Source organism: Eubalaena glacialis, chromosome 7, assembly GCF_028564815.1.
Source record: "Eubalaena glacialis isolate mEubGla1 chromosome 7, mEubGla1.1.hap2.+ XY, whole genome shotgun sequence".
In the NCBI taxonomy this organism is placed as follows: domain Eukaryota; kingdom Metazoa; phylum Chordata; class Mammalia; order Artiodactyla; family Balaenidae; genus Eubalaena; species Eubalaena glacialis.
The window spans coordinates 39,076,301-39,098,990 of record NC_083722.1 but is presented as its reverse complement, the minus strand read 5'-3'; the positions used below and the strand labels follow the sequence as shown (position 1 = coordinate 39,098,990).

At 37.4% G+C, this 22,690-nt stretch overlaps 1 protein-coding gene across 3 annotated transcripts in view; it reads right to left on the bottom strand.

Annotated features, from left to right (window-relative positions):
* Positions 1-22,690, bottom strand: part of SRPK1 (SRSF protein kinase 1) — a 100,903-nt gene that overhangs the window by 5,700 nt on the left and 72,513 nt on the right. For all 3 annotated transcript variants that reach the window (XM_061196322.1, XM_061196323.1, XM_061196321.1), the window contains 8 exons: positions 19,443-19,549; positions 18,290-18,455; positions 16,918-16,943; positions 16,277-16,490; positions 15,471-15,890; positions 14,624-14,724; positions 7,458-7,565; positions 2,872-2,941 (listed from right to left, as the gene is read on the bottom strand). In XM_061196322.1, coding sequence (XP_061052305.1) covers positions 2,872-2,941; positions 7,458-7,565; positions 14,624-14,724; positions 15,471-15,890; positions 16,277-16,490; positions 16,918-16,943; positions 18,290-18,455; positions 19,443-19,549 — 1,212 coding nt within the window. The remainder of the gene's footprint in view (positions 1-2,871; positions 2,942-7,457; positions 7,566-14,623; positions 14,725-15,470; positions 15,891-16,276; positions 16,491-16,917; positions 16,944-18,289; positions 18,456-19,442; positions 19,550-22,690) is intronic.

The following is a 22,690-nucleotide window of genomic DNA, read 5'->3' as shown; positions in this document are numbered from 1 at the left end:
ACTATAAATGAGACTATAATTTGTCTTACTGTAAACTTCCAAGTAAAGTATTGGTTCTTTTAATATTTTTCCTATACCAAGGAATTATTTTTCCCTTAAAATTGTTATATTACTTTAAATTCCAGCAACCTATCTCTGGCTTATCAATTAATCATAGGATTAATATATCTGACAGGCAAAATTATCAACTATTATTCCAAGATTTAGGGTTGTGGAATGTCCCTAATAACAGAGAACATGCTACTTAGGCCCCAGTCTTACCATGACTTGTAACACTATGCATACACTAGCCAGGAGACAGGGTTTGCTTTTTCCTGCTCCTATGGGCCAAACAGTAGTAATCTGAGGTTTTATCTAAGGGCTGGAATAGGAGGGAATAAATTAGGATATAAATATCTAGGGTAACTGGTTCTCCCTTTTCCCTTACTTGAGTCTTTTCATATACATTTCAATTTTCAGGTTTGGTAGCATAAGATCCTGTACAATGTAATTCTAGCCACTATATGAGTCTGTACCACACACTATTTATAGGGAATCCAAGCAAGCAGATAACAGGGAAAAATCAACTGTGTACACAGGTAGTAATTACAGTAAAAGGGGCTTATATACAGAAAACATGTCCAAACTGTACCCACTAAAACAGGCATATGGCTATGGTGATTAGTTAGCAGAGCATTTTTCAAACAGTACTTATTAGGAATATCAGCAGGCCTTACTAACATTGCCTTTTGACATCCCAGGGGACCAGTTTGAGAAATAGCATTGTTGGTTCCATAAAGCACAGAACCTGACTTCCCAAAGAATCAAGGAAAGCACAGAAAGTAAAAGACATATTTTCCACATTGGGAGGGTACACTGGTAGTGCGCTCTCAAAGTAATCCCCATTAATCCTGAAAATAAAAGCGCCAAAACTGTATAATAAAGAAGGTAAAACATTCCTTTAATAAAGTGTTTTTATTCACATTATTATTTCATCTAGTTACTTGAATGCCACCATGATTTAAAAAAAATCATCACACATTTAGTTGTCTGCTTTCACAGCCTCTCAGAGCATCTGACACCTTGGGCTTTTCCCACTGGTATTGCAAAATATAAATCAATAATATTTTGTTTTAAAATGGAATTCTAAATGTTAGTATCATTTAAAAGGAAAAATACAGCTTTAATTTTCAGAAAGGAGAAAAAAGAATGCTAAATGTTGTACAATTTATATAGACAAATAGGATATATTCCCTGCATTCAGGTAGTGTGTATCTGTTAAAATCGACTTCCAAATAAAGTTGCAAGCTAACTGGGCAACAAGCTGATGAACAGGTAGATCCAAACTGGGTAAAGAATGAATCACTGATTTACACAGGAAGGAAAATGACTAGATGTTTTATAAGAAACCTGGCAAATACTGGGTTGGCCAAAAGGTTCATTCGGGTTTTTACGTAAGATGGCTCTAGTAGCACTTAGTTGTCTTTAACTTCATTCGAAACAATTTTGTTAGATTGTATGTGACAGCTTGTCTTATCAGTGTGCATTTAAAAAAAAGACTTATCAAAATTGGTGAATTTTTGTGAAAAAAGCAACATTTTCGGCATATTATGCTTTATTATTTCAAGAAAGGTAAAAACGCAACTGAAACGCAAAAAAAGATCTGGGCACTGTATGCAGAAGGTACTGTGACTGACTGAATGTGTCAAAAGTGTTTTGTGAAGTTTCATGTTGGAGATTTCTCGCTGGATGATGCTCCATGGTCGGGCAGACCAGTTGAAGTTGATAACGATCAATCGAAACATTGAGAACAATCAACGTTATACCACGCGGGAGACAGTCGACATACTCAAAATATCCAAATCAAGTGCTGAAAATCATTTGCACCAGCTAGGTTATGTTAAACGCTTTGATGTTTGGGTTCCACGTAAGTTAAGCGAAAAAAACCTTCTTGACCGTATTTCTGCAAGCGATTTTCTACTTAAATGTAATGAAAATGTTCCGTTTTTAAAACAAATTGTGACGGGCGATGAAAAGTGGATACTGTACAATAATGTGGAACAGAAGAGATCGTGGGACAAGTGAAATGAACCACCACCAATCACACCAAAGGCTGGTCTTCATCCAAAGAAGGTGATGTTGTGTACATGGTGGGATTGGAAGGGTGTCCTCTATTATGAGCTCCTTCCAGAAAACCAAACGATTAATTTCAACAAGTACTGCTCCCAATAAGACCAACTGAAAGCAGCACTCGACGAAAAGCGTCCAGAATTAGTCAACGGAAAATGTATAATCTTCCATCAAGATAACGCAAGACCGCATGTTTCTTTGATGACCAGGCAAAAAATGTTACAGCTTGGTTGGGAAGTTCTGATTCATCTGCTGTATTCACCAGACATTGCATCTTCAGATTTCCATTTATTTCAGTCTTTACAAAATTCTTCTAATGGAAAAAATTTCAATCCCCTGGAAGACACTTGGAACAGTTCTTTGCTCAAAAAGATAAAAGTTTTGGGAAAACTGAATTATGAAGTTGCCTGAAAAATGGCAGAAGGTAGTGGAACAAAAGGGTGAGTGCTTTGTTCAATAAAGTTCTTGGTGAAAATGAAAAATGTGTCTTTTATTTTTACTTAAAAACCGAAGGCACTTTTTGGCCAACCCAATACAAGTTTTAGTTTAACCAATTGTGGCCTTTTCTCTAATTCTTATATAGAATTTTTTAATATCTATTATAAAATATCTAGTATACCTAATACTTAATATAAAATATCTTATATTTCTATCTTTTCTGGGACTTATATATACTTAGCACACTAAGAAGACTAAGGCTCTTCAGTACTAGCAAATTACATTAGCCACCGTGCACAGACATCCTTGGTTGAGGGGACTTACCTTCATCTCGAGTGTACTCTTCCCCTGAATGAGGTTCAAATAAATAGTCGCCTGTGGCCAGTTCAAAGGCCTAAGAAAAAGAGGAAAGCTTATGAAAGCATAAAAAAAAAGACGTTTAGGAAGTTTACTGCTATTTGGCTCAATTTTAAGTAATTTTTTCTTCTTGGAAAACCTGCAAATGATTTAAAAAATTTTCTAAGATTATTCCTAAAAAGCTTTCCTTTCACACCTGTACCTTAATAAAATGGAGCAGGAAAACTGCAAAAACTCAGTTAATATCAATATGTGGATTATTCCAAGCCCTGTACACCCCAATCCTTCAATCAGTAATTCAGCTCTCTTAAGTTTCTCTTTTTGCTCAGAGAGGGGCATATCTACGGTGATTCTAAGTTATTAAATTATTCATGAGATGAACATGAATAACTTATAACTTCACATGGCTAGAAATTACGATTCTGTATCTAAAATCAAAACCAAAAAAATTCAGACATTTTTCTACCTATAACTCTTCAGTGTTTGGTAAAAAGTACATTTTTAAAGTTTTGCTTTGGAAAGCACTTACTAAACTGTCCCAGATAGAGAGTTACCAATTCCTAGGTCTATAGAACATCAGAAAAAGATTAAGTATAAATGGAGTCAGGAGCTACTCATATTGACCAGCAGGTTAGCATTCACCAACCAGGAAAAGGCACATGTCCCCTATAACAAGAAAATGTCTTGTAAACAGTGTTTGAGAGGGACTGAAAAAGTGATTTCCTCAGGAATAAGTGTCAACCAGTACAGAAGGACAGCATGTGAGTGATGGGGCTATATTAATTTTTCACTGACAAAAAATAAAGCAAGTAATTTAACAGCAGTTTTAAAAAGGACCTTATTGATATAAAAAGTACAGTTATAAGTCAATTGCTAGCCATGGGCCAGTTTTGGTTGACTTAATGGTACTAAGTAGCCCAGACAATCTCAAGAACTGTGGAGTGGATTTAGTTGGGGCACATTCTCAATTCAGACCCATGTCTAGGTCTTGGTGGTTTGCCAGTGTTACGATAGAATAGTCTTTCTCAAAAATGTATAACCTGGGCTGTACCACTGCCCAGAGCAAGGTCACAAAAGCAGAAGTTTCAGGATTGTCTCTAAAATGTCAGAGATGCTGTGGCTTCTTGCTAGGCATAGCTTGCTTTACATGCTAGCAGTCTGTTATGAAACTGAACTACACTGATAGAACAGATACCTGTTTCACCCTCTAATTATCCTGAGGTTTACGGTCTCAAAGCAGAACAGAAACAATTTGTGATTCTTATTCATCAAAGTTTGTCAGTCTCTTCTGAAACCAGTACTTTAATTTTTCCATCTCATAGTGGGGGATTCAGTGAAGATATTAAAGCTAAAAAAAAAAAAAAGTAGATAGTTTTCTAAAAGTTTAAAATATTCTAAAATTTTCCACCTAGATACTTACAACTAGTTACCTAAAGTTCTCTAAAAGAACTTTATTTTTGGAACATAAGGTAGTTGCTAGTAGTTACAATTTTATAAATAACAGTAAAAAAACCAAACCAAACCGAAAGATCACAACATCAGAAATGAAAACTAGTAGAAACTCTAGATTACAAAACACCTAGTTGAACATCTTTCCTTTACAGATGAGAAAACTGACCAGAACGGAAAGGCCAAGTCCATCCTAAAATCCATGGCTCCTGGTGCCCACGCCTGTGCTTGTCTCACACTGACCAAAGGGCCTATTTTACGTCAGTCAGAGTCATGCTAACAGACAGAGGTAAAATCAGGGAAGGTATAATAAATCCAGTGTGCTGGTACATCCAGATAATGGAATATTATTCAGTGACAAAAAGGAATGAGCTATCAAGTCATGAAAAGACATGGAGGAACCGTAAATGATATTATAAAGTGAAAAAAAGCTAACCTGAATTATACTGTATGATTCCAACTATGACATTCTGGAGAAGGCAAAACTATAGAGACAATAAAAACATCAGTGGTGGCCAGGGGTTGGCAGGGGGTGCAGATGGATGAAGAGGCAGAGCACAGAGGATTCTTAGGGCAGTGAAACTATGCTGTATGATACTATAATAGTAGATACATGTCATTACAAATTTGTCAAAGTCCATAGAACGTTTGGAGAATTTTAAAACATCTATTCTTTACTAATTCTTAATGTTTTTCACAGAGCATTCCCTTCTTATAACTGTCCTTCTAACTTTGTAGTCTCAATCACTGAAGTGGTAGGCAATCTCATAACTTGCCTTTTTACCTCAGAAAGGGTCCCAATCTTTCCATCAATTAATTGTACTAGATGAAGGATGATCCATCTCTCCAGGCACTTCTGACATTTCAAGATTTATTTTTATTCTCTGAGCATGGTGAAATTTAAAGCACTTTTTCTACATCTATTAGCAAAATGAGAGAAATTTGGGGGAACAAATGGGGCTCAAGTTTTCATGATATTGTCTCAAGTCAGGTAAGTGCTTTCCCTCCTTTGGTTAAGAAAATTCCTGCACATGAGTTGGTACAAAGAGGGGCCAAGGTTAATCCACCCCCCTTTCATCTTTTTTGCCTTTTTGCCTTCTTAAGCCTGACACTGTACATACTATGTTACATAGCAAGCAGGACCTACTGCCCTCAATTAACCCACTACTAAGAACCACATCATAATAAATCAGATGCCACCTACAAACTAGCTGTATTTTGTATGGCGGCATCTCTATCAATTATTTCCTCTACCAACTCAATCCAAATCAAATTCCTCAACACAAAGCTTTAAAGTATGGCGAGAAAGAAGATTTTCTTCCAATGTTCTTTCATCTTGTGCACACAATACCAAATCATCTTCAATTTAGACAGCCCTCCCCCTTAAAAGACCACAGACATGCCATAACAAAATAATTTAGAAGGTCATGCCATATTAACAACATGGTTTTAACTTTATTATCTTTGGAAGACAAAGGTTTTCAGGAATGTGGGCGTCAAAGAAATCTATGACCCAAAACAGGTTGGGGCTTCCAGTCTGTCCTTTCTCTTTTAAGTTTTCCCCAAAGTTGACTGTAAATACTAAATGTTACTTGAAATGACAGTTTAATATGTTTCTGATTTAGTTCACTCATTTGATGGTCCACAAATATTTATTAAGTACTATTGTATACTAAAGAATTTGTTTGATCTTGTTCTGTTTCCCGGGAGGAAGCCTCTCAACTCTTGGGCTTTCCAAGTGATAAATGCGCCTTTTGTTATTCATGGTGGGCCCCTTCGGACCACACTTAAGTTTATACTGATGAGGTGACTCACAGTGGGCCCCTAGACACAGTTTCAAGAGGGGGGCTGGATATGCCACCAAGTTGGACAAGACCAACTGTACAATTAGAGGGTTGAGGCTTTGGGCTGAGTGTTGTCAAAACTGACCCCCCAACCTCTCGGGAAGGGAAGGGGGCTGGAGACTGAGTTCAACCACATGACCAATGATTCAATAAATCATGCCCAAGTAACGAAATCTCAGTAAAAACTTTGGGCATCTAAAGCTTGGGTGAACTTCCCTGGTTGGTGATACACACTGACGTGCCAGGAAACTGATGTGTCCTAAGGACACAGAAGCTTCACCTTTGGTACCCTCTCAGACCTCACTGTATGCATGTCTTCATCTGGCTGGTCCTGATTTGTAACGTTTGTATCAAAACTGTAATATTTTAGCACTTCCCTGAGTTCTGTGAGTCATTCTAGCAAACTACTGAATCTGAAAGGACAGTGGAAACTCCCAATTTGTAGCCAGATGGTCAGGAGGTGAAGGTGGCCTGTGGACCCCAGAGCTTGCAGCTGGTGTCTGAAGTGAGGGTAGTCTTGTGGAAAACTATGCCTTTAATCTGTGAAGTCTGTGATAACTCTGGGAAGTTAGCATTAGCAGTGCATTGCACCCACTCAAAATGTCCCAGGTCCTGCACCACACACTTAGCTATACATTATAGACATGGTTCCTGCCAGTACTTATAATAAGTGGAAGGGAAAAAAGTAAATCCACAATTACAAATTGAAGAGTACACTCCACTTCAGGAAACAATATGTTCCAACATGAGGCTATCTGTGGGAAGTCATTTAATATCAACTAAGTCTGACTACTTGAGTAGTTGCCTGACAAGGACAAAGCAGCAACTTATGAATCCATGGATGACTGAGCTTCATATCCTGTGAGGTGCAAAGATGGTGAGTGACTGCTAAACTGTACAGAATGAAGCAGTTTCCAGGGTTTTCCCTAATCTGAAAATAGATCAGAGCTGAGAGGGCAAGGGTAAGGGTAACCTCTCCTCATCAAAAGAAACACCCTGTCTGAGCAGTTGTTTTTAGCCACCCCGCAACCCCAATCTGTAGTAGGAAACATTTGGTTCCTTCACCTAACAGGAATTTGGCAGGAAACGAACGGAATGTCAGATGTTTGTAACTAAGCTTTTAAATTCAGACCTTTCCAGACACGGGATTCAGAGTGCCAGTGATGAGTCAGAAAAAAAATCCTTTTCTGTTAATCAGCTGGTCTACTGAAATTAGCAAATTACCACATAACAAGTTTAAGTCAATGGGAAAAACATTACCATGCAGGCTGTGCTCCAAATGTCAGCAGGGGTATTATAGCCAGATCCTATCAGAACTTCCAAGGAGCGATACTGCCTTGTTTGAATATCTTCTGTGAAATGTTTGTGCTGAGTAAGTGAAGAAAGAAACAGTATTTAAAAATTCCTTTATTCTAAAAAGTAACAAGTCATGATTGCTTAATAATGGAGATTAAAATAAGTTCAGGGAGCTTTCCCCAAACCAAAGTTCCCATGTGGCTAATTTCTTAAGTATCATTTAGATGTTATTAGCTCCAAACAGCACTTTTCTTTATATGCTGTCTACTCCAAATTATTTCTCTAAACATGAGTCTGAACTTAATATAGATACACAGGTTAGGGAATAACAATCGCTTTTTAAGAAATGGAAAACTATTACCCCAAACAAAAATTAAGTTGTTCATTTGTCTAAAATTAATAACTTGCATTTCAACAAATAAATGATACCAATTTAGGTTCAGTTCAAACTCTTCTTGCTGTGTGCTCATTATAGGAAAATAAAAGATGTAAGTTTCAAGTTTTAAGAACCTTATAAACACCACCTATAAAGACTTCTTGCCCTCATTCTCTTTTGCCTCCCTCACTCCTCCAAAAATATCAAACACGAATCTTGGGGAAACAGAGACCATGTTAAGCACCAAGGGGATGCAATCAGCAAAACGTTTCTTTAACACATGTATGGGAAAGAAAGGGAAAACCTCTATATAAAAGCAACTTAAGAGACACAGCACCCAGTCTGGCATTCATGGATTTTATTTGGATCTTGTTCTAAACAAACAAAATTAGAAGAATGTTTATGAGATAACTGGCAAAACTGACTGAATATTTGATATCAGTGAACTGTCAACCTTTTTAGGTGTAACAATGGTGTCATGGTTACCTTAAAATCATTTTTTAATCGTACAGATGAACCGGGCTGCAGGGCAGAAGTTGAGACACAGATGTAGAGAACAAACATATGGACACCAAGGGTGGGAAAACTGCGGTGGGGTGGGGATGGTGGTGTGTTGAATTGGGCGATTGGGATTGACATGTATAAAGTGATGTGTATAAAATTGATGACTGATTAAAAAAAAAAGAATTCGCCTGCCAATGCAGGGGACACGGGTTCGAGCCCTGGTCCCGGAAGATCCCACATGCCGCGGATCAACTAAGCCCGTGTACCACAAGTACTGAGCCTGCGTTCTACAGCCCGCGAGCCACAACTACTGAGCCCGCATGCCACAACTACTGAAGCCCGCGCGCCTAGAGCCCGTGCTCCACAACAAGAGAAGCCACCGCAGTGAGAAGCCCGCACACTGCTGTGAAGAGTAGCCCCCACTTGCCACAACTAGAGGAAGCCCACGCGCAGCAACGAAGACCCAACGCAGCCAAAAATAAATAAATAAAATAAATACATTTATTAAAAAAAAAAAAAAAGAATCATTTTTTAGAAAGCCATATTTACAAATGAAAATAAGATGCCTGGGATATACTTCAAAATGACCTGGAGTGGGTGGCAGGGTGGGGATATAGGTGAAAAACAGGCAATGAGTTGATAATTGCTGGGTGACACTAGGATAACGGCAGGGGAGTTCATTCTACTCTCTACTTTTGTATAGGTTTGAAATTTTCCATAATAAAAAATAATACAGAAAAAAGAAGCTTCAAATGAGTCATACACAGGAAACAAAATTCAGATAATACTACAACATGTAGTATGAAAGATGATTTTCTAATCCTATTAAAATTAAAAAAAAAAAAAAAAGGAACAGCATTTGTGAACAGGAGAAATTAGGCAGAGAAAGCTTCAGGTAGAAAAACCAGCATTGACCAGAGCTCCACAGGGTAGTACTGGACTAAATGTGCAAAAGAGCAAAAAGTACTTCAGGTGGAGGGAACATCATAAATAAAGGCACAGAAAGACATTTGCTAAAGCCAAACATAGCTAACTGCTAGGTTGAAGAGTTTCGATTTCATCTGGCAGACAAGAGAACACCACTGCACGTTAGTCAACAGGACAGTGTCCTGTAAGAAGACTGATAGGACCTCTGAGAACACCATTCCAGTAATCCTCTGGTTTGTGGCCAGATTTAGGCTTAGTAATGAACATCTGAACAATGGCTGTGGAAATAGGAGAAGGATGAGTTAAAACCAAGGACATTCACAGAAAGAATGAGCACAATTTAAAAATTCAATTCAAGTGGGAGACAGGAGGAAGAGTCAAAAAGAACTTTGTGGTAGAGGCTGTCGACAAAAACACGGATGGAGAGACTTAGAGAGGGAAGTGGTTTTACAGGAAAACAATGGGTTCAGATACTGAGTTTGAAATGGAAATGTACTACAGGTGATACAGTTAGAAAAATGAACATGCTGTTCAAGGGAGTTGTCTTTACTCATCGTGCCTCACTACTGCTTTACAAATACACTGTAAATGATAAATGAGGTCAAGAATCAGCAAAAGTAAAGAAGGTGGACTGGAAACATACACATCCACTCACTCCTGAAACTCCACTTTTGTAGCGAATCCAGTGTTAATTTTTAAAGCATAAACTGACAAAGACAGAGAAGGCAAAGAAGTCAGAGCAATACTATTTAGAAGCTGGAAAGCAGAGAGATCACTGGCAAGTGTCTTAATGGATCCAAGAAAGCTGAATAAGCCACTGGTGAAAGCGGAGAAGCAGCGTGAGGCATTCCACAGGAGTCCTCCCAAGGCTCAGGATTCGGTGGTATCAGGTATCTCTGGAAGTAGCAGGGAGGGTGGGATTCAACAAAGGAATACTGCTTTAGAGTATCTTTTAAAGAAACAGAGCTCCAGAACACAGGGCATGATGCAGTATAACAGCCTTTCCCTGGCCTGACAGACACTTAGAGGTTTTCTCTGGAGTGGGTAAAACAGTTTCTGGAGGATGCTCGGCATGGTTGAGGGGAGAGTACTATTCTGAAAACAGGGAAATTAAGTGACTATATGTAATTGCATATTGAACTCCAGTTTTCTTGCTTAACTCAGTTTCCAAAACACTAGCAGCCAGGCATTCACTCCCCGGGTAAGAGATCTGAGGAAGACTGTAAGTTTTCTGTGGGAAGTATGACCAATCCAAGACCCTGACATCTGAGGATGAAATGAAATAGCTCAGACACATCATTTTATAGTGAATGACAGTCAACAAGACCCACCCAGGCACAAAGCTTCCAAACGGCTTTCTGGCACTCCATTCATATGGTCAGTTTTTTGTTTAATGATCCTGAACAAAGAAGGCAAGAGACACTATGTAAAGAAGAAGAGGACTTCCCTGGTGGCGCAGTGGTTAAGAATCCACTTGCCAATGCAGGCGACATGGGTTTGATCCCTGGTCCAGGAAGATCCCACATGCCGTGGAGCAACTAAGCCTGTGCGCCACAACTACTGAGCCTGTGCTCTAGAGCCCGCGAGCCACAACTACTGAGCCCACGTGCCGCAACTACTGAAGCCCACGCGCCTAGAGCCTGTGCTCTGCAACAAGAGAAGCCACCACACCGCAACAAAGAGCAGACCTTGCTCACCGCTACTAGAGAAAGCCCGCATGCAGCAACGAACACCCAAAGCAGACAAAAAAAAAATCAGACACCTGTGAATTACAGGTTGGTAAAATGAATATTTAAAAAAAAAAGAAGAAAATGTCAAAAATGAAAAAATAATCAATATCCTCTCAGAGATAATCAGGGAACCAAAGAACTCTTGGAAAGTAAGGATATAATAGGAGAAATAAGAAAAAATAAGGCTTAAAAGAACAAGCTGAGAAACCTCCCAGAAAATAAGCAAAAAGAAAAATACTAGAAAATAGGAGAGAAAGGTAAGAAAATGAGAGAGCCTGCATAAATCTAACATTTGAATAATGAGATTTCAGAGCTAGAGAATTAAAAAAAAGAAAAAAAATCAAGAAAGAATCAAAACCAAAGAACCAGAGTTTCAATACTGAAAGTGCACACTGGGTCCCTTAGCTAATCGATCAAAACAGACCTCATGAGGCACATCGCTGTGAAATGATCCTGCAGACTTTCACAGGGGAAAAGGCTTCATACAAAGGTCCAAGAATCAGAATGACTTTGGTCTTTTAGCAGCAATAAGACGGGAAACTAGAAAACAATGGCGCAATGACAAACATTCTGAGGGAAAACGATTTTCAACCTAGAATTTTACATGCAGCCAACTGAGTGTAAAACCAGAATAAAGACATTATTAGACATACAAGGATGCCCACTCCCTCAATCACACACACCCTTTCTGAGGAAGCTACTAAAAGTTGTATATACTTCAAACAAACAAACAAACAAAATAGGGAGGGTGGGAGGGAGATGCAAGAGGGAGGAGATGTGGGGATATATGTATAGGTATAGCTGATTCACTTTGATATAAAGCAGAAACTAATACACCATTGTAAAGCAATTATACTCCAATAAAGATGTTAAAACAAACAAACAAACAAACAAAACAAAACAAAAACCGTGATGGAGTAAACCAAGAAAGAAGATCAGAGAGACAGGAAACAGGATATAAAAATAATCTCCAGGACGATTATGAAAGGAAATCCCAAATGGCAGTGATGCAGCAAGCCTACAGGGCAACCCAAGAGATGAACACAGATTAGCAGAGCACAGGTTCCAGGATAGAGCTCTTTAGGAAGAAAAAGTTGAAACAATACCCAAGGTATCCATGTGTATTAAAGTGTAATCATAGCACTGGATCAAAGTGTGGGGTGGAATTAAGTGATAAGTAATACAAAGACAACTAAGCAAATGAAACACAGTGTTAGGCAGAAAGGGAAAAGGAATCATACCACAATATATGCTTAGTTCAGCTGAAGACAGCATTAGAGTCCTAATAATGTACACATGGAATCATTTAGCCAAAAGTCATATTAAATTGACAAGATAGGGGATGGGTGTAGTGGTAGATAAGTCCTACTTTCCAGGAGGCAGAAATACCTAAAACTGAAAAAAAGAATTGGAAGCAATATACCCAAGTTATTTATTAGCAATGCAAAGGTAAATACCCTCACGTGGGGAGTGACAAATTGGCAAAGGGAGGTGGGACAGATTTTTGAATCAAAATCTATTTAAGTGTCCCTAAACTATATATGCATGTGCATAACTGATGAGCAAAAGTATAATATTTTTAAAAATCAAGCTCTTTGAAAATCATGTAAAACTCCATTACCAAACACCACACGCTGCTGTGCTTAAGAGACCAACAAGATGTGAGATTAGACCAGGATCCAGCAGGACAAGGCACCCATGTTCAGTTCACCACTGTCCTAGTGCCCAGGTCAGAATATGTGCCCATATATTTGCTGAATGAATAAATGGATGAGAAGAATGTAAAGTCATTTTAGCATAGAGACACATTAAAAAATGTATATAATAGTTGAAGAGAGAGAGATTGATTCTGTTGTAGTAAAAATGACAGGAAAGACTGCACCCAAATAAAGCAGAGTATGCCAAATGCATAACGCAGGCATGAAGGAAGGTGTTCCAAACACAAAGGCAAAGGAGCTTGAAACATGATGTGAGCAGAAAACTGACAAACATTTGAAGTTTATACCATGTGATATTTGTTACAGAGTCAATATTTTCCTCTATAATTGTTTTACTTAAATATTTAATGAGCACCTCCTATGTATCAGGCACTGTTCTAAGTACCATAGATACAGCAGTGAATGAAAAAAATCTCTGCTGTGATGGGACATACATTATAGCGAGAGGGATATTAAACAAACAAATATATAGTATCAGATTGGGTTAAGTGCTGTGGAGAAAAAAAAATTGAGGGAGGAGAGGAAGAAAAAGAAAATGGGTGTAAAGAGTGGTGGTTTGCTAATTACTGTATGTTAGGTGTTCAGCGGAAGATCTCCCTGGTTAAGATGACATCTCAATAGGAACTTGAAGAAAATGAAGGAGTGAATTATACATATTATCTTGGGAAGAGAATTCCAGGCAGAAGAAATAATAAGTGTTTTTTGCTTGGTGGTGTGTGGGCCATGGTAGGGACTCTGGCACTCATTCTGAAGGAAGCCACCACAAGGTTTTAAGAATATGTGACGTGACCTGCATTTAAAAGGATCACTCTGATAGTTATGTTGAGAACAGTCAGTAAGAGGGAAGGACAACAGAAGAGAGAAGTGAGGAGGCTAATGTAGTCATCCAGGTGAAAATATATGGTGGCCTGGACTGTCTGGTGGCGTGGTGAAATAATTCTAACTCCTTGAAAAGCTTTTCTACATTTCTATCAGTCAGTGCTAAGTGCTGACTTCATTTTTTCCACAAAGTTATCACAATATTCTAGAATCGATATTGAAAGTGAGATCCTTCTAGGTTATGAACCACTAGATATAGGATGTCATGTGGAATAGGGAATTTGAAGTACAAAAGTAAACCTAAGACCTATTAAAGTGGATTTTGCCTCAATAGTCTCCAACATCCCTGTTTACAAAGCATATAGCTCTTTGAATAGTATCATTTATGTGCAAATCATTCTATTGTAGATTTTTAAAAGATATTCATTAAAACTAACACAAAAAGCATTCTTAATACTGGTAAACAACAGTATTAATATGACACTATACGTCAAAAACCTCCTTTAAAAAAAGTACCAAACTTCTGACTTAGTAATTTCATGTCTAGGACATGTCCTAAGGTCAACTTCAAAAGACTCATGAGCAAAGATGTTCATCACAAAGAACTGTCAAGAGTATGTAAAGGTTATAGTATACTGGCAAATACCACATAACCAACTGAATTTGATGTAAATTTCTGGTTGACAAAAGTGTTCGAAATATATTAAATGAATTAAAAGGTTACAATTAATAAGTCAGATGCTGATTTTAAAAATAGGGGGAAAGTATGAACGTGGGCATTGAGAGTATGAAAGTCAATGAAGATATAGATAAAACAAAACCGGCCAGGAGTTGACATTACTGAATCTGGGTGACAGGTACCTGGAATAGGGGCAGGATCATACCATTCTCTCTACTCGTGTAAATGGTTAAAAGAAAAAGTAAAAAAAAGTTCACTAAAATGTTAACTGGCAATTTGGGTATAGAACTGCAGATGTTTTCTTCTTTTAGCACAACTAAGTCCAAGTTCTCATTTATCCCCAGTCACTTCAAAAGACTGAGACAAGTTTAACTTACCACCCAACAGGCATTTCCAAGATCAGCAATCTTCACTTGGAGCTTTTCTGCATTTTTTGGCTCAAGGGGATTAACAAGAAAATTTCCAGCAGTGGATTTTCCTATAGACAACAGGTATCATCAATAAGACTGTTCAATGAACACAGAAATATCCAAAGGTTAATAAAACTCTATGAAGTAATTCACCCAGGCCCCCAACTGGCAACCTACAATAAATTTTCTAAAATAAACCAAGTAAAGCAACACCTTGACTTCCCAGAATTAAAACCTCTGCCTTCACAGCAACAAGTAAAATGCTGTATACTCACTGTTTAACCAATAAAAATCAAATTGAGCTACACATTTACACATTGAAGGTAACTTGGACACCTGCTGTAAAGCTGTATTTATAACAACAATGGTACTTTTAGTTTAGAAATTCATGAAAAATTTTTTTCTATGTGGTGAATTTTAAAAAATTGTATAGCTGATTTACAACATACTAGTTTCAGGTATAAAACATAGCAACTCAGCATTTTTATAGATTATATTCCATTTAAAGTCACCACAAAGTAATGCTATATTTCCCTGTGCTGTACAATATATCCCTGTAGCCTATTTTATTATATATGGTAGCTTGTTCCTCTCAATCCCCTACTCCCACCCCTCCTTTCCCCTCCTCCCTCTCCACACTGGTAACCACCTATCGTTCTCTATACCTGTGAGTCTGTTTCTGTTTTGCTGAATTCATCTGTTTTATTTTTTAGGTTCCACAGATAAGTGATAACATACATTATTTGTCTTTGTCTGTCTGACTTATTAGAAATTCATGAATATGTTATGCAGGGAAGGAGTACTGGGGAAGTACCTTTGTTGTCTAGTGGTCCATTATGTTCTTGCTCTTGCTCATCTTCACAGGGTATCTCTGCTCGAATGCTTTCTTGAAGTTGGCTAATGTCCTGTTCACTGAATGACCGGTCTACATTTGATGAAGACTGGCACATCATGGTATCTGACACCTCAGAGGTTACAGGTGTACAGGAGTCTGTTTCTTGAGATGTGCTGCTGTCTCCATTTTGGGAACTTAGAAAACTAGGTTCCTGCTTCAAATTTTGGACATCACAGTCATTAGCATTATGTAGATCCTCTTTAAGCCTCAATGTTTCTTTATTATTGTTCTCAGTATAATTAACGACTTCAATTACTCCATTGCAATTTATTTCTGCTGCACCACCCTCTATACCATGTTCTGTAAGTGTTTGATCCTGGTGAATGGTACTTGACTCTTCTAAGGAACAAAGACAAAAAGGATGTACGTGTATGCATACGCATGAAAGAACAAAAAAAATCTCTCCACAAGATTAAAACATTTTCTAGAACTTATACAGGGTGACATAAAAACATGACTGCACATCTAAAATCTATTTATGAAAGGACAAAGATCTTCTTATTCTTACCCAATTGCTAAATGAGGTCTACGTTGCATTTCCTGAGAAAAGTTAGAAATTACATTTGAATATTACCTACCTAACATTTATGACAAATTCTGTATTCTTACTGTATAACGACACCCCCAGAGATGTTGTATATGCATGAAACCACTATATTATAAAACAATGATAAATTAATGTTAAAGTTTGCTATAAAGTAATTTTTGTGATGCTCTATTTATACCAAGTTTTTCTTGGGTCATTTTATTAGGTGGGTTCTCTTTCAAGGGTCTTTCAACAGGACTCTCTGATTCTTCTTGCTTGTTTGGTCTTTTTTGCCCAGGGCCCGACTCTTTTTCCATTTCCTCAATTTCCTGCATTCGCTTCTCTAGTAATTCTGCCTGGCGCTTCTGCTTCTTCTTCAATTTCTTCTTCTTATTCTTTGACATTTTGTCAGCCTGGGCGGAGATTACAAACAGATAAAGCCTTCAGGTGGCTAATCCATTATCCCCAGTTGGAGATAACTGTTCATTTTAATTACTTCCTAATTAAATTCCACTCTTGTCCTAACATAGCACTTAAGCTTTTCATTAATTTAAAAAATGCAGATACTCTTAAGAAACCAAATTAAAACAAAATTAACAACAAATCTTGGTCCTCTGAACAGTCTGTGGGGCTGGTCCACTCTCATGCTCAAATTTATGGAAACGTCACCAGTACAAACTTGCTGAAGATGCACAGGAATTTATTGGAGAAAATTACAGAAGCGCAGGAATATTTTTTTTCTCTGGTTTCCAAACTATAAATAAACTGTGATCCATAACAGAAGAAACCCTGCCCATTACCCACAGATCAGAATTAAACATAGAAACACCTTATACTTACTGGTTTAGGCTGGGGTGCAGTACTGACTGAAAAGAAAAGAAAACCAAGTAAGAATCCTGGCATTCAGCAGGAAATATAAACCAAGACACCCTACCAGAATGAAAAGTGTTTCTTGTACAGTTTATATTGTAGAGAGAACTACTGTTTTTAAGCAATTTTGGTAGAAGCAACATTATTTTTTTTAAAAGAACAAACAATGCATACAAAGGTCAACAAACTTAAAATAAATTTAAATAAATCCTTCTCCAGGTAGCATCAATATATGCAAAGAACCAAGTCTTCCTTTCTGATTTACATCATTAATGCTGCTAAAAACTCATTCCCATGTACTGCTTAAAACAGAAAAGGATAGGCAACAACCCTCTCATCCCCACCCAGGGCTAATTCTTCCCTGTGACACTTGTCAGTTTTAAAAGGAGAGTGGCATCAAAAGCTACAGTAATTTATTACATAGCATGTTATGGATATTAGTTTAGCTTAGGTGGGAGGTAGGATCTTCAGTCTTCCTTAAAAAAATAAAATTTTTTTTTAAATTGTGGTAAGAAACTTGTAATATAAAATTTCCCTCTTAACCATCCTTAAGCATACAGTTCAGTAGTGTTAATTTCACATAGTTGTGTAACATTTCTAGAACTTCTTCATTGTGCAAAAATGAAATTCTATGCCCATTGAACAATTGCCCCTTGCCCCCTTTGTAGGTCTTCTTTTTCAAAGGAAGTCTCTGGATAATTGATATTTCAACTTGAGGATCAAGAGAGTTCCTCAAATATAATTAAACTACTAAAATTAAAATCTGTACCACAAATGGAAAAAAGTCATCATAATCATAGTAGCCACCATTTATTTAACGCATAGTACTGTGTGGCATACTACTAACTGCTTTAACATGAAATTTAATCCCAGTAACTCCTGCCTGAGAAAAAAGAAGTCAAGTCATGTGCCCAAGGTCATTCAATGAATGAACCAAGGATTCAAAATAGGTATGTCCACTCCAGTGCTTAAACCCAAGCTCTTACTAGCAATGTTATCTCGCCCCTGCACAGGGATCACTGATTCACATAGGTGAGCATGTATGAACATCAAAAAAGACCATCAAATCACAAGAGAAAACATTTTAACAACAACATGAATCAGCTTTTATAATACACAACATACCTGGACCTAAAAGGCACAGTCTTCTTCCCCTATGGGAATAATACTGAGTATAAAAAGTCTTTTGAAGGCTGGAACTATTTCTTATGTAAGTACTTATTATATCTTACTGTTAAATGAATTAGTGGTGCTTTACTTTTACTTAACTGTCAGGTAATGGAATAAAAACAAGAAGTTCTCTTAACTTCTAATGAAAGTGAAGTCCCCAAAGAAAATATACCTGCAGATCCAGAAGGTGGAGGAGCTCCAGATCGCTGCCATTCTGTTGCTTCTGCAGCCAGCCTCCGGATGTACTGTTCATTCACTGACAACAAGATGTTTTCTGGTTTAATGTCAGTGTGGATGATACGGCACTTGGTGTGTAAATAATCCAGACCCTGTAACACCTGAATGGGAATAGAGCAGTAGACTTGCAAACACAAAATACAAGTCTTTCTGGAGAGGGAAAAAATCACAATACAACATTTTGAAAAAATAAAAAATAAAAATGATATGGTAGTTTTCTACAGAGAATGCATTTTTTTTAAAGCACAACAAACTTCCCCAGAAAGATTAACTGTAAACTATGAACAAAGGCAAGAGTTTATTTACAATAAAAAGTTCTTCCAAGTTTTACAAAGCTAATTCTATTTGGAGATATTTATTGATACATTACAGAGACGAAGAATAAACGGTTGACATTGTCCTTTAACTACTGAAATGTAGGTCATGAAAGAGATTTAGGTATCTTTAAATTCAAATATCCTTGTTGATGAAGAACTGAGGTCTCTTGCTTCCCAGTTTGGAGCTCTGTCCAACAAAACACATTATCTAAACAAACTGTTAGCCCTCTGAGGTATTACCACTTTCCTGATGACAAACTTCTTCACTATATATTGAAAGCTGTTTAGAATATGAGAAAATGCTCATGAATAATGTTATATAAAGAGACGGTAACAATTTGACAATTTTCTATTACTATATAATCAATTTTTGCAACCAGAACTTCTGGATAAGGGCTCCAAATTTCTAAAATCAGACATTACACTCAGCTCTCCACCTAATAATTATTACAGAAGATGAACCTGAGGGAAAATGGTTACGCTAAAACATTTAAAAACAGAATAAACACAATAAACCCTAGGGGCTGAATAAATAATTTCAGCAATTAAAAAAACCTAGTTTTAAAAATAAAAATTCTATTGGAAATAGGAAACTCCTGACACTTTAAGAATCTAAAAAAATTACCACATACAAACTATTATGTATAAAATAAATAAGCTACAAGGATATACTGTACAACACAAGGAATATAGCCAATATTTTATAATAACTATAAATGGAGTATAACCTCAAAAAAAAACCCACCACATAGAAAATATTAAGATACATACTTGCTGAATAATTTTTTTGACACACGGCAGAGGAAGCCCTTGATAATTGGACTTGATGATCCACTTGAGCAGATGATGCCCCAAAACTTCAAACACCATGCAGATATCTAGGAGTTTGTTAAGGAGGAAAAGGGAGACAGAAGAGAAGAAAGGGGGCAAGACAAGCTGTGTTCCACCTCAATGAAATTATTATTGTATTCTTTCAGTATAAAGAGTTATAGAGCGTGACTAAAAAAGAAAATCTAGCTGTCAATATTCTGAAATTCTAAAGGTTAATTAATGCTTTAGTCACAGAAAATACCCCAAATATGGCAAACTCTGGGGTGCTGGTTTATTAATAAAACTATGCACATTAAAACACTCAGTGATAAAAATAAAAGTGAAACATATACATAAAATTAGTGAAAGCACTAGGCTTAAGGTGTTGATTAGTCTCTTCCCTGATGTCAAAACTAATGTCCAGGGTAACAACGCCTACTCTCATAGTATCAAAGCAAGGAAAAATAAATTTGGCTTTAGCGAAAGAAGACAATGTACCAAAACGAGCTAAAAAATGTAAATGTCAACATTTTAAAAAAATAGGAAACTGACTTGCTTTATGCTCTTTACTTTACAAAACTAATCTTGATTCTACTGCCACCATGTGTTCTCTTATGTATGAACACCCTAATCACGCCTCAAAACAGGAATACTCTTCGGGCCTAGTAGTGCCAGGGCTAGGGCACTGCAGGGATTTTAGTCAGAAGATGTTGGTATTTTTGACCTCTAGAAGCTTCTACATAAATTGGAAAGTCAAGACATACATATGTAATAATGATCTAGCGCTCAGACTTTTGTTTTAAATAAGATTCTCTGCTAAAGGAAAACCTGGACTCCTTAAAGAAATGGCCAATTCCAGGGAAAACCTGGAATACCTTGCTGTGCCAACAGTAAGGGAACACGTCAGGAGGAAACAGGAACCAGCTTGAAGAAGCCACTGGCTGGTTAAGAATCCGCCTGCCAATGCAGGGGACATGGGTTCGAGCCCTGGTCCGGGAAGATCCCACATGCCGCAGAGCAACTGGGCCCGTGCACCACAACTACTGAGCCTGTGCTCTAGAGCCCGCGAGCCACAACTACGGAAGCCCACGTGACACAACTAGTGAAGCCTGTGCGCCTAGAGCCCGTGCTCCACAACAAGAGAAGCCACCACAACGAGGAGCCAGCGCACCTCAACAAAGAGTAGCCCCCGCTCGCCGCAACTAGAGAAAGCCTGTGCACAGCAACGAAGACCCAACGCAACCAATAAATAAATAAATAAATAAAATAAAATAAAATAAAATAAATCTATTTTAAAAAACAAGAAGCCACTGGCCATAGTTGAGAACATTTTAAAGAGTGAAGTTATGAATTAGCTTATAAATGAAAAACAGAATGAATCCAAACGGGATACTAAAATAAGTGTGTGTTCGGGGGAGGAAAATGTTTTCTTCAGAGAAAAAGTCAACTAATAAATACATAAAGTATGACAGAAATAAAAAATTACCATTTTATCATCACTATAGTAATAACTGAACTGATTCAGATAAGAATCAATGAATACTAAAACTACTAAGTGAAGACTGCTAGGGGAAAAAGAACTCTCACAGTGTCACACTATCACCCCATAGGTTGCTTATTAATTATAAAAGGAAAAAGATACTTTTAAACAGGGAAATCGAGCAGACACTGCCTTAACCATGTAATCAAACATATCATCACCAATGATAAGCACAAATTCACATTATGTGCCCTCTGATGTAATACACTGAGAAAAATAAAACATCATCCATGTAGCATACTTGACAAAAATGATTAATGAACTTAATCATGAGGAAATAATCAGACAAATCCAAATTAAGGAACAATACAACTGGCCTGGATTCTCTGGCCGGTGGGGGGGGTGGGGGAGTGAATGCCATGAAAGGAACCGTTCTTAATTAAAGAAGATTAAAAAAGGGACATGACTACCTCAGAAAATACAAATCAAAATTACAGGATGATACTATTTCAAACTCAAAAGAATAACTAAAATAAAAAGACTAACATGACCAAATGTATATGAGCATATGGAGCAATTAGAACTCCCATATTATGCTAACAGAAGTATAAAATGGTACAACCACTTTGGAAAGCTGGTTGGTAATTTCTTAGAGTTAAACATACATCTAGGAACTTCTGCTTCAAGATGGAGTCAAGATGCTTCAAGTCAAGATGGAGTAACAGGGACTGGATTAACCCTCTTGCTTTAAGCGACAACAAAAAAATCAGACAAAATACATAAAACAACAGATTTAAAGACCCTGGACATCAGGCAAAGAAGGCAGTGATCCCTGAGAGATCACTGTCTTCTTACTGTCTTGAGACTCTCCAAGCAAACCCCTTGAGTTAAACAGACGGAGCTGAGAACAATACTAGCGAGGAGAGAGCTGCAGAGAAAGAGAACCCTGGAGATCTGCAAAGGGATCCCCCTCAAGTATTCAGTAGAGTAGTAATCAGCATAGGTATATGAGGAAACTACTAGAGGGGAAAAAAATCATCTGAAAGGATTAGAGGGAATAGTGCCCAGCATTCTCACAGGGCTCCAACAGTATCTGCTCTCATCAAAAGGACTAGAAAAATTCAGTTATAGTCATAGGCCAGAAATAAATCCACACATATATGGTCAATTAATTTACAACAAAGGAGCCAAGAACTTACAATGGGGACAGTAATTTCAATAAATCATGGGGGGAAAACTGAACAGCTACATGCAAAAGAATGAAACTGGACCATTATCTTACACTAGACCCCAAAATCAACTCAAAATGGATTAAAGACTTGAACATAAGACCTGACACCATAAAACTCCTAGAAGAAAACACAGGTGGTAAGCTCCTTGACATTGGTCTTGGCGATGATATTTTGGATCTGACACCAAAAGCAAAGTCAACAAAAGCAAAAATGAACAAGTGGACTACATCAAACTAAAAATCTTCTGCAGAGCAAAGGAAACATAATGAAAATGAAAAGGCAACCTATGGAATGGGAAAAAATATTTGCAAATCAAGGATCTGATAAGGGGTTAATATCAAAAATATATAAAGAACTCATATAACTCAATAGGGGGGGAAAAAACCCAATCTGATTAAAAAATGAACAAAGAATCTGAACACGTATTTTTCCAGAGAAGACATACAGATGGCCAACAGGTACATGAAAAGGTGTTCAACATCACTAATCATCAGGGA